Source organism: Ammospiza nelsoni, chromosome Z (genome assembly GCF_027579445.1).
Source record: "Ammospiza nelsoni isolate bAmmNel1 chromosome Z, bAmmNel1.pri, whole genome shotgun sequence".
Classification (NCBI taxonomy): domain Eukaryota; kingdom Metazoa; phylum Chordata; class Aves; order Passeriformes; family Passerellidae; genus Ammospiza; species Ammospiza nelsoni.
In genome coordinates this window covers 16,043,939-16,060,825 of record NC_080669.1, presented here as the reverse complement: position 1 = coordinate 16,060,825, position 16,887 = coordinate 16,043,939, and the positions used below count along the sequence as shown (strand labels likewise).

The 16,887-nt window shown below is 36.2% G+C and overlaps 1 protein-coding gene across 2 annotated transcripts in view; it reads left to right on the top strand.

Moving 5' to 3' along the window:
- Nucleotides 1-16,887, top strand: part of KCNN2 (potassium calcium-activated channel subfamily N member 2) — a 69,601-nt gene that overhangs the window by 37,149 nt on the left and 15,565 nt on the right. For both annotated transcript variants that reach the window (XM_059492889.1, XM_059492890.1), the window contains one exon: nt 8,965-9,106. In XM_059492889.1, coding sequence (XP_059348872.1) covers nt 8,965-9,106 — 142 coding nt within the window. The remainder of the gene's footprint in view (nt 1-8,964; nt 9,107-16,887) is intronic.

Below are 16,887 nucleotides of genomic sequence, written 5' to 3'. Positions count from 1 at the left end.
AGCTACAGAACTAATAAATTTTGTGATGGTAAATTAGTTCCATTAGAGAAAAATGCATTCAGAATGCTCTGTTTGTCGGAAAATCTTTTTGAAGAACTCAGCATAATCTTTGCTATATAGTTTCACCTCCTCCTGTTTTCTCCTTCCATAAAAGGCTAACTTTTACCTTGTTCTGCTGTTTTATGTCACAAAAAAAAGGTATGTTTCATTTAAAGTCCATTATGATGAATTCTATTTGTAATTTCTAAAACTTTATTTCTAAATTTTTTCTTCAGAAAACTAATTCAGAATCTTTAGATATCAGTTGATTCTGATAATCTCCATTAAAAAAAATCTTTCCTCCTTCTGAGAGAGGTTCAGGTATAAAATAGCAACAGGGAAAATGCAAAATGCAAGAAAAGGGAAAATTTTAGAAGGGTTAGAATTAGTTGCCAGTGAATATAATGATTCACAGTAGAGCTCATTAATAAACTCTTTGATTTTGAATTATTCATATTTTTATCATAACACAGCTTTAGCCAGTGCTTTTGCGGACCTCAAAAAATCAAAGCAAAGCAAACTTTAGAAATAAAATTCCTTCTCATTGTATTGACAAATTTTAGTGATTAGACTTTGTGAAAAATATGGATGTAAATAAATATGCAGGCATATCTTTTAAAATAAGATTAAAAAGTACTGAAAAACAGGAATTTTTCCTCACTTCGGTTTCCTTCTTCCATTTTCATATATTTTATATCACATTAACTGCATATTTATAGTAACTTACTTTACAGAACAATTTATGATAAAGATAATATACAGAACGACAGGAGGAGCAGCTCTTGGATATTTCAGATTTTATTTCTAATAGTTAGTGTGTTTGCAGTCACTGTCCTTTCTGGATTACTTGTTGAATTTTGCTTTCAAAGCAGAATTAATGTTTACTCAAAGTGTGGCTTGTCAAGGATTTTAGCATACACACTCCTCTTATCAGCTTTTTTCTCAAGCTTTTCAGACAGTATGTCCCTCCACTGGATTAAAGAGTCATTTTAAATTTGATTTTAAATTCAAATAGCTTCAAAAACATATTCTTAGGTACTTAGCCTGTATACTAACAGGTAGAACAGTGAGATGGAGATGCTGATGTAAATCAGCTTTGTGCTTAAGAAGAGCTTGACAAGGAGTTCACTGCCCATGGTCAGTGCTCTCTTCACTAAGCTGCTAAAGTAATAAAAGAGTGTCAACTACTCATTTTTCCTGTGCTTTGTGGAAAGTCTGATGCATTTAAGAGGCTATTTTGCCTCTTTTGGATATGCCACTATTTTTGGCAAAATGAAGAATTTCGGTGTTATGCAATTTTTTAATGTCTAATATAAGAGAATTGTTTTTAAACATGCGAGTGATTATAGTGGACTTTGAGTTCATTGGGTTTTAGCCAGAGCTTTGGGCATACAGGCTAATCAAACTGGGAGGTTGGGAGCTGAGAGCTCACAAGGTGAAGGCCACCAAAATAATCATCAGCTGTAAAATTAAAAAAATCTTAACTTCATCCAAAGAGTCTGTCAGAGAGCTATGAAAAATTAAAATGATATTTCATTTCCAAAAAAATGGGGTTAAAAATGCTATGCCAGTGAGGTATTTTATGCTGTGACCAGTTGTGCTTTCCATTGGAAAAGATACTAATGTGGTTTTTTTGTGAAGACCAAAAAGTCACATGTGATTATGGAATTGTGGAGCACATTGTAATACATATGCCAAAGTCCATGAGTAAGGATATTTTTTCATGCCATACTGTTTTGGTGCTGATTGCTATTCCTGATCCAGCAACTAATATCAACCATTAGAGCCTGATTTTGCCTCTTAAAGCTTATGTAAAGCATACTTAGTTATTCTGCAGAGTCTGGGTGTGTATATAGAAACTGGGAAAGGCTAGAGAGTTGAGTTTTTAAAATCTAAAGGCCCTCCTTTGGAACAAGCAAACTCTTTTTATTGGTGACAGAATATTATCAAATGTAAAGAAACAGAGCTGGGAAACGCTGAATTCCTGACCCTGCTCTGCAACATGAAGATAGATCTTTCTGAAGGAAGAAGGTATGAATGTAATAAAATGTCTTAGTCCAAATACTTAAGATTAGGCAGGATTTTGTACACAGAATAATAATGGTAAGTTTTTTGAAATGAGAAGAGTCAGTCGTGGAACCTTTGTGACAGCTGCTGCTGTTAGTCCCAGCTGTCACCTCTGGGAGATACAGAGGTATTCCTATATGCCTTGCATTCTGTTCCGTTGTGCACATTTAACTTCATTAAAATGAGCCATGTTTAGGCACAGTGAACCTAATTATTTTTCAGAACAGTCATATTAATATGTTTAAAAAACACTTCTGTAGGCAAAGCTCAGGACTTTTTGTACAGCTTTCCAAGAGCTTTAGGTATATTCTTTATTTTGCTGAGTCACAACAAATCACAACTTCAGTTATGCCACTGCAGGAACAAAATAGCTTGAAACTGCTGAAAAGAACACTGTGGGAGTAAGAATATGCCTGTACTGGGGGATAAGTACCAAAACTGGGGCTTGAGGAGAGGTGGGTGCATTTCTTAATTGAGGCAAGAAAAAATTCTCCTTAAACTCTCTAGAAACTTTGATAAGACACATTATTTTTTCACATAGTCAAGACCTTCTGAACCCGTAGTCACCACTTTATTTGCAGGATTACTTTTTGATACATTGGTACTGAGCTTTCCTATCTTTATCTCTATTCTTTCTAGTGGATTGCTATCTGTCACAAATTTAAACCTTTCCCAATTTCCCAATACTTACAGAGTTGATTCAACAGATTCTCCTTAACATTCTTAACACTATTATTGAAAGCACATTTTTTAAAAAAAAAGATCAGGTACTTTTAAGAAGCTTCAGCAGCTTTTTTGCTTGAAACTGAATGGCTTCTCTTGGAAAGATGGAAAATATTCACAGGTATAGTGATTTAGCACAGCATTAGCTCTCTACAGCACCATTGAAGACAAGGCTGCCACCAGTGGAAGACAAATAAAGGCTTGGCATCCTTAGTAAAAATGGCATTTAATTCTTATTTCTTATTCTTTACTGGTGGATTATCTGTTGTTTAAGCATTGATGGGTGGCTATCTGATAGAGGCTAGGGGTAATTTTATGTCTTTACCCTTATGTTTAAATTATAGTTTATATTAAAAGTAATGGAAAAATTTCTTACAACATACTAGCTCACCCATCTGATTTTGTGTTGGTTTTTCTCCCCATGTCCTTTTGTTTTCTTTTAGATTATATTTTTCATTCATCTTAGCAAATAACATGCTAATTACATAGAATACTTCACATTGGTTTTATTAGCTTTTTGTAAATAGCCTGAAAATGCTCTTAGCAGAAAAATCATGAACATTTTTGGATGTGGTAGAAGCAATCCAGTCAACCGACTCTTACCCATTACTTTTGACTGGGTTCACAACTGCTAATGTTGTGAGTCAGTCTGTGTGAAATGCAGGCATTTGTTGTGGTGTTTTGCACTTTCATTAAAAATTAAACATAACTTTCATTAAAGTTATTGTGACAGGAATGTTTTTTGCTGCTCTTCGTAAATATTTGGGGGACATCAACAGCAGTGTTAGGAAAAAGATAAGGAGTGGCATACATTTTTCCAAGCTGCCCTTCTGATCCTAAGCCCATCAAGGCAGGCAAAATTTCCTCCATTGACTTTGGATATTTGGAGTCATCCCCACTGTTCCTTCCATGTGCCATTATGGATTTCTTCTTTCCTTTCTTTTAAACAGGAGGAAGGGAGAAGGAGTACAAAGACATCTCTGCTATCATCACAGATAAAATGCTGCTGGTACTAACCATCTAACTGAGAGTAAAAAGACAGTAACAGAATGGTCTGATACTGTGGGGTAGCTCTAATAGGTGGTTAGATCGATCAGTTCCTCAACAGAGCCTTGACAAGTTCTGATTTACTGGGATAAGCCTGTTTCCAGCTGTTAATAGTCTAAAAGATTTTAACGTTTGACAAAAAAAACCTTCAGCCTAAATTGTCATTGCCAGGACTTTCTTCTTGATTATGGTAAAAGCAGCAGAAATGGTCATCTTTTCACTAATTTTTACTTCTTTCCTTGACTTGTTCAAGGAGGCAAAACCAAAAATAGCAAAGTTATCAGAGGCTGTTTATGGAGGCAAGAGTAACTGAATTGGAACTGCTGAGTGTGAATTAATGCACTGGTGGTCAAACTTAATGTTATACTTGATTACTTCTTATTAATCTCTTTTAAGATGAATGTGTCTTAGATGTCCAGATGTGAATTTGTGATAATTATGTGCAGCTAAAAAGCAGATGTTCTACCAATTACATGAAACTTCATCATATACAAACAGGGAAGGGAAACAGTACTGAAAATCATGACACTAACAGTGAAAGTAGAAGGAGACTGCTGTTTGATAAAGAATTTGAAATATTTCTTTGACAAACAAAGCCACTGCAGCATTGTCGCCTGAGGAATATATTTATATTTTTCTGAGATGAGTTGTAAAACTCCCACTCAGTTTGGCTTGAGAAAGAATTGAGCCATGCTATTTTTTCACAAATATAATCATTCAGCTATTTTTGGTTTAAATTACAGTGGTGTCAAGACTTATATATGCTGATTGGTGAGAACTGGATGGTGGTGTTTCACAGGATGATGATTGCCTGGTGAATAGTGTGTTCCAGCTGCAGCACTGCCTGCCTGCTGACATATCCCTTATTAGAAAAGAAGTGTGATAAATAATTCTTACGCCTGTGTGACTTCAGCCAATGATTTTTGTACACTGCAGGAATACATAGCTTTTGTAAATGACCCTTTATTCTGCGGCTGTGTGAGTCTGGGTGTAATCAAGAAAATCAAACTGTATATAGATGCAGTTTTAATACAGTTTAATACTAGTTCTTATCTTCAAGTGATTCACAATATTTCTTATGCAGCTTTTTATTGATTAAGAATAATGGGCTTTAAATATTTATATGAATATATTTGCCGTGACTAATTTTAAAAATATAAAATATATAAAAATAAAAACCTGTATATAAATAAGAATTAATGACAACAAATCTTCCATTTTGGAATTTGAATGGTCATGACAAGATTCTGCTTTGTGTGAAACTCTTCACTGAAAGGAAATCTTTGTTTCTACTTCTTTAATTCTGAGCTTTCAGGTTTCCTAGCTTTTCATAGTAAAGTGTTTTCCTATTGGGTTTCAGAAGTTTCAGATGTAGAATTAATGGATACTTTGGGAAAACTACAGTTGAATATTGCAATGTGTTACACCCAGCTGTCTTTCACAGTCCAGCTGCAATGAGGAGATGTTTGTAGTGGCTTGTGATTGCTGACAGAGAGCAAGACAGCTCTGCTCCAGTGCTGGTGTGGTTGGCTTTTCTGCTCTCTATAATGTCCACTGGAATTGGCTCTACTGGGGATAATCTCAGTGGTGAAATGAAAGATACAGTTGTAGGAATGGCTTTTATGTGGTCTTCTGGTGACTTCTGGAGCCACGCATTAGTGATGCTCTTAATAGAAAATCATGACAAAGTTTAACTTCTGCTGTGACCATTTTGCTATTCCCTGCATAAATGGAGAAGTTCACTCTTTGATGCTGGGATAACTTTGAAAACACGTCTAAGGTCAGTGGGTTGAATTCTTTCCCCTTCTTCAAAAGAAAGTAATTTAAATGCCTGAGGTGTTAGTTTTTAGCCATTTCCATGACTGTACAAATAAAGATTCTGCAATACAACTTTCTTAAGATATTGCTTTTTCTGCTTTGATGCAGATAAAATTATTTTTTTTTTACCTGATTGTGGACACAGTGTAGCAGAAGACTGTCCTGACTTTCCTGGTTCAGGCTTGAGTCCCAGGTGATAGTGGTGCCTGGTGACTTTATAAAGTACTTGGAAATCTCTGCAAACACAACAGTAATCTTATGAAAATTCAAAGCGTGTAGACATATACCAGAACTGCTAACCAAAGAGATTAAAAAATCTTAAGTGAGGTTACAAAATAGATGGGACAAGATTAAACTACCTGCTTAAAAATATGTCAAAGAAATTACAGGATTATCGTGGGAGTGACACCCTTTTATACTGTCTCAATTTTACCTGCAGATTTTTAACTTGAGAAGTCAGCCCTTCAACTTTCCATGTACAGTTGCAAGAGAAAAAGTTTTGAGTTTTTTTTTAAATATTAAATTAGGCAAATTATGTAATTTGCATGCTTTACTGTGCTGGAGCAGTTGCAGCAATAACTGCAACTATTTCATGTCCTCCCATAGCCTTTGTTTCTTAATCACAGTAAATTCATTAATAAGTACTGCTGATGATTTTTAAATTAAGCATGCAACATTTGATTGCTGAACTATAGCCTTTAAATCATAACTAGGTGAAAATACTCTGAGTAGGAAATCCTGGACGCCTGACCTAACAACTAGGATGGAAACATTTAAACAGGTCCTTGAATTGTGCTAACAAATATTGATGTAGATAGCTTTAATGAATAGTTAATCTAGGGAAGCTTAATTGTCTCCATGTCTCCAAAGAAGCTTGTAAAACTTCTGATGTGCCTTTTAAAATTTATGTCACCTTTTTTAAAGAACCTATGTGTAGGTTGGCTTGTGTGTGTTCTGACATGGGTAAAGGAGGATAAGCGGATAAAGACTCCCATTTTCTCTTCCGTTTCTCTTCAAGACTTAAGAAAGTAGTTTTAATATTCTTATGGGTTATTCATTTCTGGAACTTAGTGAGTTGTCTTTGATTCTTCCGTTTTCAGTCATATGAAGCGTGGAAGTGATCAGGTTCAAAATCCAAAGAGAGGCATTAAAGCAATGTATTATAAATATTTATGTGGGCATTTCTTAATATTTGCCTGAATTGCTAACCTTAGAATGTATTCTACCCTTCTGTGAAGTTCATCCAGATCCTGTGGATCGTATCTCTTGATACTCTGTACGGGTTACCATGATAGGTACACAGGCTTTCTTCTTGCCTCCTGGATGGGACAAATGTGTTTCTCTCTCTGTATCCATATATTTATTTCACAGCTGTTACTTGCTATGATTTTTGAGTGGAGACTAAAATCCCTAACATTTAGTGCAGTCTAGAAAACGAAACAATGTCCGATTGTGGTTTGCTACATGCAAAGCTCTGTGGTCATGAGCTAAATCTGCCATTCTTTTTTTTAACTCTTTTTGCTGTTGTGGTTATCATTGCTGATGTCCTTAGGACCTCCAAATGTGGACTTTTACTACATTTTTCTAAGTTTTGTTCTAGGCAAAACAGAAAAATCTGCATAAAGTATGTGAGAGACAACACTGACACCAGGAGAGAGGAAAATCCAGGTGAAGTGTGGAACAGACTTGATTGGAGTGATTGCTGTGGTCTCTGGCAGTCAAAGAGCTTTTAAGTTGTTGCAATCATCAGAGCATAGGTGGGACTTTGAAGATAGTATTTTGCAGACATTTATGGTGAATATCTTACATGTGTGAGAAAAGGGAATTTCCTGAGAGTGCCTCTGTGCTTGCTCTGCATTCTTGGTCCGTCACGGAGACTGCAGTCTGGACAGGAAGGAAACAGAAGCGGTTATTTCAGTTGTGGGAAGCAGGTTGTTTATGGATTTGTGAACTAATCAAATAAATGGCTCTCTGTGACCCCCTGTGAGACACGGATTTAGGGACTGGCTAAAATAATACCCTTGGGGAATCTAACAGCATTTAGTTAACCGGAGGCTTCACAGCAGCTGCAGGGGTGATTGCAACCTTGAGTCTGCAGTGGCTGCTGCAAGTAGTCTCTATGGCAGGGCTGCCCTGTCCAGGAAGCAAAATTCCACCCTAATTAGGCTATTAGGCTTTTTTTTTCCCATCACAGAGTGAGTGGTGGCAACAGGTTTTTAAACATAAAATGTATCTTCACCTTCTATACAGTATATATGTCATGTGAAGACAAGATTATTTATCTAAACTTAGCAGTTTTTGGAAAGGAAAAATGAACATATTCTACTATAATATTGAAACTAAGTCAAGAAACAGCACATTGTGAAATTTCACATAATAGCTGACTAAACACTAAAGGGAGTTTTTGCTACCCTGCCCTGTCCAGGAAGCAAAATTCCACCCTAATTAGGCTATTAGGCTTTTTTTTCCCCATCACAGAGTGAGTGGTGACAACAGGTTTTTAAACATAAAATGTATCTTCACCTTCTATACAGTATATATGTCATGTGAAGACAAGATTATTTATCTAAACTTAGCAGTTTTTGGAAAGGAAAAATGAACATATTCTACTATAATATTGAAACTAAGTCAAGAAACAGCACATTGTGAAATTTCACATAATAGCTGACTAAACACTAAAGGGAGTTTTTGCTATATTTAAGGTAAACATCTTTTGGTGGTGAGAAATACAATGGCATACTTTTTTATTTACCTTGAACTTGTAGAAGGAGGGAGAAGACCATGGGTTGTCTAAGTCAGCATTTATGTGTTCTTTTAGGATTGGATTTCTGATCATAGAGTTGCATTTAGGCCAAGGAGATGAAGATGTACTCTGCTGTCTGGTTGTGCACACAACCCATTCTGACTCTCATATTTGCCTCAGGCCGCAGCACCTGTGGTGTTCTGGGGTCTTATGCTACTGCAGAGCATTACCAGGACTTGCACCCCTGGTGAAGAGATTATATTAAAAACAAAGAGGTTTCTGCTGCTTTACAGTAATAACCAAATACTGAATTATAAACTATTTCTACTACTGGTGTTATTTTTATATCTTCTGATCCATTACTGCTCCTGTATTTGAGTTATATTTAATTCCTTAGAGCTGCTTTTAAAATGAGATTGTAAACAAAAATGGTCGTATGGACCAGTCAATGCATTTTTTTTTTCAGAGAGCACAATAGTTTAGCAAATGTTTTCATGATAAAGAAATTGTTTTCTTCTTCTTTTCAGATACCATGACCAACAGGATGTTACTAGCAATTTCCTTGGAGCAATGTGGTTGATTTCAATAACTTTTCTATCCATTGGATATGGGGATATGGTACCAAATACATACTGTGGAAAAGGGGTCTGTTTACTTACTGGAATCATGGTGAGTGAATTTGTTAATTGGATATGAGATTGTGATTGCTGTTAATTAATTTGAAATTAAGCCAAAAACTTTTGGTAGTCATAAAGAAATATTCATCAGCTGTCTTGTAGAGGGTGTACTTAATCAGACCATACCCCAAGTCTTTCATTCCTAGTAATAAAACAGAGTTTTCTTTTTCTTTAAGCAAAAATTTAGCAGCTGTGTAATGAAATACAGAGAAACAAATTGCACCCTGACATAATTCAGAAATCTCAGTAAAGTCTTCCATTAGATGTTAAGGTATCATATCATCTTGATGATCTTTGGGCATGTATAATTGGACCAGTACTAATAACAGATCTTCAGTCATGAATTTCTTAATTTCTTATGAATTACTTAGAATTAATCATAAAGAGACATAATGGTGGCTAAATTCTTAAAATTCTTTGGTTTGAGTATAGTTTTCTACTCTTTCTTATGAGTCTAATAACACATTATTCATAGCAGTCCATTGCTTTAAGTGGAATGATGTTATGCTATTTGAACAGTAAGACCTTTTGCTACCATTGATACCCTGCAGCAATTGTTAGGTTATGCATGCTCAATATATATTTATTAAGTGCATTTCGTGTCTGTTTTTCATTTTTTGTGCTGCACCATTTGATCAAAGTTGGGCAGGGAGTAAGGCAATGTATTGTTATGGTGGGAAAATTTACAGTTATGTACAGTAAATTAGATGTAAACAAGTTCTGGACTCTTCCACCCTTATTTGTACCAACTTCTGTGTAAATGTCCCTGTGAATGAGAAAGGCTGAATGATTGTCATGTATGTACGGTATGCAACAATAAGATACATACTTCCTTCTGAATTTTTGCCACTGATTATAAGTAATGCATGTATAAGTAATCTGCCTCTGTTAAAACAACTATATTGGGATTATGGCTAAAAGCAGATACTATCAAAGCATTGTCCCTTTTAAGCAGATAGGTTGATAGAAGATTCATTTATAATAAGTGTACATTTTATGTCCAGAGAGAAAAAAAAGCTGCTTTTTTTTTTTTGTAAGGTTTAAGGATTTTTTTTTACAAATGCTTCAAAATAATCTTTTAAAAAAACCCGATCGGTTTCAGTTAATTGACATTTATTGATAAAGATTGATAAAGATTTCCAATATATTTTCAAAAGGTGGTAAATGCATATCTCCTTAAATACAGAGTTTGCAGTAGAGTTGAAAGGTACAGCCTAAAAGCAGAGGAAGGACTCACAGGGGCTTTTTTAAAGGCGCTTGGGTGAACTCTAATTTGCCATCTTCTGGGGTGCTTACCTTTGCTCCTTTCTGCATTGGATATTGATGCCAGAGAGAATGAAATGTAGTAATAAATTCACTAGGAAAAGGGATGGAGAAGCAGTGTTTATTGCCACCTTGCAGGGCAGGGATTGCAGAATTGACAGAATCCTCATACAAAGTCGCTTCCACTGCTTCCGTGGAAAAGTCAAGTATGGATTTATACATACTGTTTTCACACATTGGTATCTCTTTTTCACAACTGGGAGACTTGTAAAATGTATGGATGATACCTTTATGTCTCTGATTGGGTTTTTTTAGTATTTATAAGTTCTGCAGCAGCTTTGGAAGAGCAAAGGCTCCAATCAGAATGTCGTGGTAATGAATTTGGGAAAACGAGCCAAGTAGCTGCTGTGTTATGATAGGTAAAACAATAGAAAGACTAACCACTAACTACATTAAAGTAATCTTTGAGATAAAAAACCATGGAACAATGAGAAAAAGTCAGATGCTGGATTTATTCTGGGTTTTTTGGTACTTGCCTTTTGTTTTGTTTTGTTTTTATAAAGGACCTGGGGAGTATGAAGTATGGCACAGTAAATATAATAATGAACTCTCTTCTAGACAAACCTGTAATACTGAAAAGCTTACAGGTCTTGAATATCATTCTTTAAAACCAATTACTCTTCTGAAACTTGTACAGTAACTAGTTATTGTTTGTTGTGGAAAATATAAAATCCTAAAAGAACAGACCTAGTGATTTTTATTTCAATAGGAGCAATTGATGATCTGATTAAAAGACACACAAAGGTTACTGTTGAATTAATCTAGTAAAATAAAAACATATATTTGCTTTTAAGAGGTAAAGTGTAATTCCCTAGCATGTGAAGCAGCAAATGCATTGGATTAGTGTGATCAATGCCAAATACTGCTGAGTGTTTGCTTTTGGGTAAGGTCCCTATTAAAATGGATGGAAGGGGGAATAAATAGAAATACATGTGAATACAGTAGTAGTTACACAGACAACTGAAGAATTATTATTGGCTTTGTGGAACTGGTGGCCCAAGGAAGCCTGCTTTGGTGTCTTGATCCCTAGGGATCAAGGAGGAAGGTAGACCCTGGTGCCATGTCTACCTTCCTGCTTCTGCCTCAGGAACTGCTTTCTGTGCAATGGAAATGGGAGTGCTCAGGCTGAGCTCTGCCTTGTACTCCAGCCTGAGAAGTGGACTTTGTGCAGCCTGCTGGTGGCACCAAGTTGTGTTGGTGATTGACATTGTAACTACTGCTGTCTTAGGTCACTGATGTGAAGTGACACCTTTTAAACTCTACAACTGCACGCTGCTGGAAAATAGGAAAATATTTACATATATTCAGATTATACCAAAAGGAAAAATGCCTTGAGAATTGTTGAGAGTAAGATAGCAAAGAAGTATGTTTAATGTATTAGAGAAATTGGGGGGAAAAAAACCAAAATAAAACAAACAAACAAAAAAAACCCCAAACCTCCCCCTCCAAAAAAAACAACCCTGTGAACAAAAAAAGCAAACAATGAAAACATTTACATTTTGATCTTTCAAAGCACTTAAATGTATGAAACTTTCATAAAAATACTGACACAGCATGTTACAAAGAGGTCAATGCAGAAATGTTTTACAGTCAAGCAGGTGAAACTGAAAAGCGAGTGAAACTGAACGGAGTGCCTCAACTCAATTACCAACCTGTGTTTTTCCAATGAAACTTTACTGGGCGGCAGTCGTGGACTGTGGGCCAGGTGGGCTGTAAATTGAGAGCAAAGGTATTCTCTGCCCCTTGTGTACTTTAGGTAGCTCTGGAAGAGTGTGCTGGATGGATACACATACAGCTGCTGTCACTGTTCTCAGAGCAGGATAGAGAGGAAAGAGGGAGACCTGTGGCGTCTTTGCCGTGCCATGCAGCTTGTTGGTGTACTGGATGTGCATGTGTTTAGTGCCTGCTGGAGCTGCCATGCCTGGTGGTCAATGCCCGCCCAGGCAGATCTCCCAGATGCTCATCAGCAAGGTGATCTCAGCTGCAGGTGGAACACTTTCCTTGTATGGTTTCTAAGTGGAACTGCTGGTGTAGGCGGCACTTCCACTTTTTAAATGGCTTTTTGCATTTCAGGCCTTGGAGTGGTTTGCAAAATTTTCCCTGCTTTATAAGGAGATTAATGAAGTTAGCAAAAATTTAAAGAAGTTCTGTAGAAATTGGTAAGGGAGAGTGTGAGAAGATATGGGAAGCTTCGTAATTATGGACTGTGAGATGGATAACTTTTGCAGACCTTTGCAAGCTTTTGCAGTTACACAAAATAAAACAAGGGCAATCAGTTCTTCTGACTGCAAATGCAAGGACCTGCTATGAGTTTTAAGAAGGACATTTTTCCTTTTAGACCCAGCATTATGTGGTGAGGTGGTGTTTTTATTATATGATGCAAAGTTTATGATGCAGAATCTTCCTGCAAAGCCACCCACCAACAGTTAGAAGCAGACATGTAAGCCAAACCTATGTTGCTGCAAATAAAATGGATGAATTGCAATTGTCCTGTCACAGGATGCAGTTGGTTTGGTATAATTCAATGAAGTTTGCTTTAAATGAAATAGATATTATTTCAAGTGTCTGCTTTGCTAATGTGGAAATTATACTTTAATTGCTTCTCTTGTTGAAATGAACTTCAAAGGGATAATTAGGCTTAGGAAATAACCAAATAAATACAGAAAGTTTCTTAAATGTATACAATAGCTGTGGACAAGATTTGAGTTTTTCCTTGCAAAAACTTTAAGTGGCATTTTTTAACTACAGTATTTGAAGACCACTCCTGTAGATGAAATATTCTTATTAGAGTAGTTGCAATGAAGTCAGTGTGTACAATCTGGCTTTAGGAGCAATAGTTTTTATTCGTTCCAAATGGTGAAATCAAAAATTAACATCTCATTCTAAATCCTCTCATGCTGAAGGTTTTATGTCCTTTGGAAGTCTGCATTTATTTCTAAACAATCATGGTTTCTTTGCTATGAATCATGGAAAAAGTGATGAGGATGAGGTGTTTCTAGTTTAAGAACAGAGGACTCTTCATCTAAGGCTTAATTGTGATATTTGTGCAAATGATAATTGTAAACAGCCTGGTCTTACCAACAAATACAGAGAACTATCTAACATAGGAACGTGGCACTTAGAGTAGCAGTTTCTAACTGTCCTATTTTTTGTAAGTAGCAAATCTGAACTGTATTATTTTTGAAATTTATTATTTGTTAGATTGTAAGAAAAAAGAGGTGATAAACAAGTAGATTCTAACTGCATAGTTAACATTGTTTGCATGTTTTCTGGGATGAGTCCTGAAAAAGATAAAAAATAAGGTAAACATCAGATTCGAGCAAATATGGAAATTATTTTATAGAACTTTATGGGTAGTGTACAAAAAGGTCATAAATTATTGTGCATAATAATGTCTAAAATGTGTGATTTTATGAAATTTTTTGTTCATGTTGTTTAATTGCATAGTGTGTCAGAGAAACAATGGTTTATAAAATATAGAAATGTATTTTGAATTACATTTAAAAGCTGAAAAGGTATGATCAAATCAAGTTAAAGCACTGTGGTGCATCATTCTGTTGATAATAAGATATCTCAAACATCTAGATCTCTGTTCAGTTTTTACTTCTCTGAGAGTACAACAAATATGAAAAGCTTTTCATTTAATTGATAGCATCTTGGGTCCATGTCTCAGATACACGCTAGAATGTGATTCAGTAGATTCTGATAATTCAGTAATAAATATAAGTGACATTAGGACTTAGAACAGATTGTGTTTATTCCTTCTATCATAGTAGAACGTAAGTAGACAACGTATTGAGCAGAAATTTTATATGGACAAGACAGTTAATGATGCCGGCATTCTTAGGCGTAAAGCTGTTAAAAGCTGGGCTGCTGAGGAATTTGTCCGCTCTTCTACTATTGTTGTTCCAGCACAACAAATTGCAAAAATGGTAACTTTGGTAGGGAAGAAGGGTAGTTTGGGATTATTTTGTGTCTGTGGCTTGTTGGAGTGAAATTTCTAGCTGAAGTAAAGAATCATAAATTATCAAAATCAAGTTGAGAAGCTTTAAAACATGTTCCCTGAGGCAGTGGTTGAGGGAACGTTAATCTGAAAAGTGAGGCAATGGCAGAGGTTTTACTCCATTTGAGTAAACAACACCTCTTGAAAGGTTTCACCATCTTTCAAAACTAAAAAAAATTAAGGAAAAAGACTTCTTCAGAAGGTCTTTAGTTTGTACCAGTAGAGCAGGGAAGTTTTTGAAGTGTCAGAGGACACAGGAACTTTTTCCTGTGGTCTAGTTATGGATGCATTTCAGTAAATTCAAAGGCAATTATTTCCTGGCTGGAATGAGAAGCAGTTGTCTCATGCTTTCATTGTCTACATAGATATGACTAGAGCTGATGACTGTTGCAGCAAAACTTCTTTGATCTGAGAAAATGTAATTTCATTTGCAATAACCTTAGATTTAATACAGCAGTTTTTGTATACTTTTACACATATTCTCATGAAACTTTTGCATTTGCAACACAGGTGAAGAACAAGAGCATCACTGGTAGCTTTCATCCTGGTTTATTGAAGTGATGTTTCCCATTAGCCTTATAGGCTGTTAAGCCTGCTCATTTAAGGAAATTAGACTTCAACCCTTGCCCAGCAAAAAGTTTTTTATGAGTTTTGGGTTAAACTGTCCAGGGATGTTTTAGCTGTTATGACCACTGAAGGTTTACCAGAAGCCCAGTCATCAGGGCATATTCAATTGTCAGGGATTCTGACAATTCTGAAAATTGTCCTAATTTTTCTGACAATCTACATTTACACTACATTCATTAATGCTACAGTCCTTTATAGGTTTCCCTGTAGAAGAGACACTGTCTTCATGTTATAAATCATTATGTCCTGTGTTGTCTCAGATGTCTCTCCTAGTACCCAGCTTTCATTTTTCAAGAAGTTTACTTCACCCTCACTTATGAATACCCACTCTTATGTGTGACACTAGTTAATCAATTTCACATTTATTCATAACATTTGAATGGTCTTCATCATTTTTATTTTCGCAACATTGCCAAAAAACTTATGGACTAATTAGAAGTAAACAAACCTGCTCATCTATTCCTATATAGATCAGAAATTTAAATGTTGCAGTAAAATTCTAGATGTGATGCAGACAAACGCCACTGAAGACAATAGTAGCCAGACAAATATTGAATACATGAAAGTGTAAATAATGCAAAGGTTTTTTAGATCACTCTTTGGTGAGATAACATAGTTGCTGTCCTATTGCTCATTTTATTTCAGTCTTGCAAGGTTATACATCTCTCCCAGTAAACAGTGACAAATACAAACCCACATTTATACAGCACCACTTCCCTAGCTTCTGCCTGTGTTGTTTTGGAGAGTTTTTTTTTACTTCAAGCAACATTTTTTAAAAAAATTTTTTCCCCTTCCCTGGTGGTCATATATGTCCACCTTTGAGAGAGCCAAATGAACAAAATGCCTGTTTAAATTCTTACAGGATTTTCATTTTATGCAGAGCAGCAGGAGGAATGTTGTGCCTTTTCTGGTGCAGAGCTAAATTTCCCACCAGAACCATATGTCTGCAAAGCGCACCTTCTCTCTCCCTCAGTGGATCCCAAGAAAAATGAGCAAGAAATGTGGCAACTGCCTTCTTTCAGCTACAGGCAAGTATAGCAGGACATTTTTGTGACGCCTACAGCACTTAAGATTGCTCTTCATTCCAGTCCAGTAAACCAGAGATGCTAGGTGACTTGCAGCAGAGGCACAGGTACAGTGTTGCTTCCCTTCTCACCGGCAGCACCCTCCAGGTGGTTGCAGGAGTGACTCAGTTCACTGTAGTCTTGTGAAGGTATTTCACAACCTTATCAAAAAAAGAACCAGGTGACAACGCCCGAGGCATTTACTTAGAGGACAACAGGGTTTCTCTACTGACCAAATGCTGCTTTCAGTTCTAACTGAAAATGCAGCCAGTGCTAAGCTTTATTTGCCTTAGATAAACCTTTGGGTGAAGAGCTGAAAGCTTCTCTGGCTGTCAGTGAAACTGGACCTTGACAATAATGTTAGATGTACATGCTAGACTGCCCTTGAAGTCTGAACCCTGCAGTTTTGCCAGCACTGTCTTGCAGCAGTGTGGACCTTCAGTCTTAGCACTTGTGAGTGGTAGTAAAGGCACGGTCTTGATGCAGATTCCTTAGCCACATTTTCATTGTGTTCTGTGGGAAACACCAGCTTTTTCCTTCCATCTGCCATGGCTGTGTCAGGTGTGGTTTACTGTAATGTAAAATCCTCTGTAGTAACTTTTAGTTAATCAGCTTTGATATGGTGATTCTGCTGATAATCAGCAGAAAGCTCAGTGTGGATTGCAAAAGTGAAGAGGACAGAGGGTTGTGGTTGGACAGCAAAAGGCATCTCAGCTGGCATGTAGTAATATATTGATGTGTGACTTTAATAAGGAA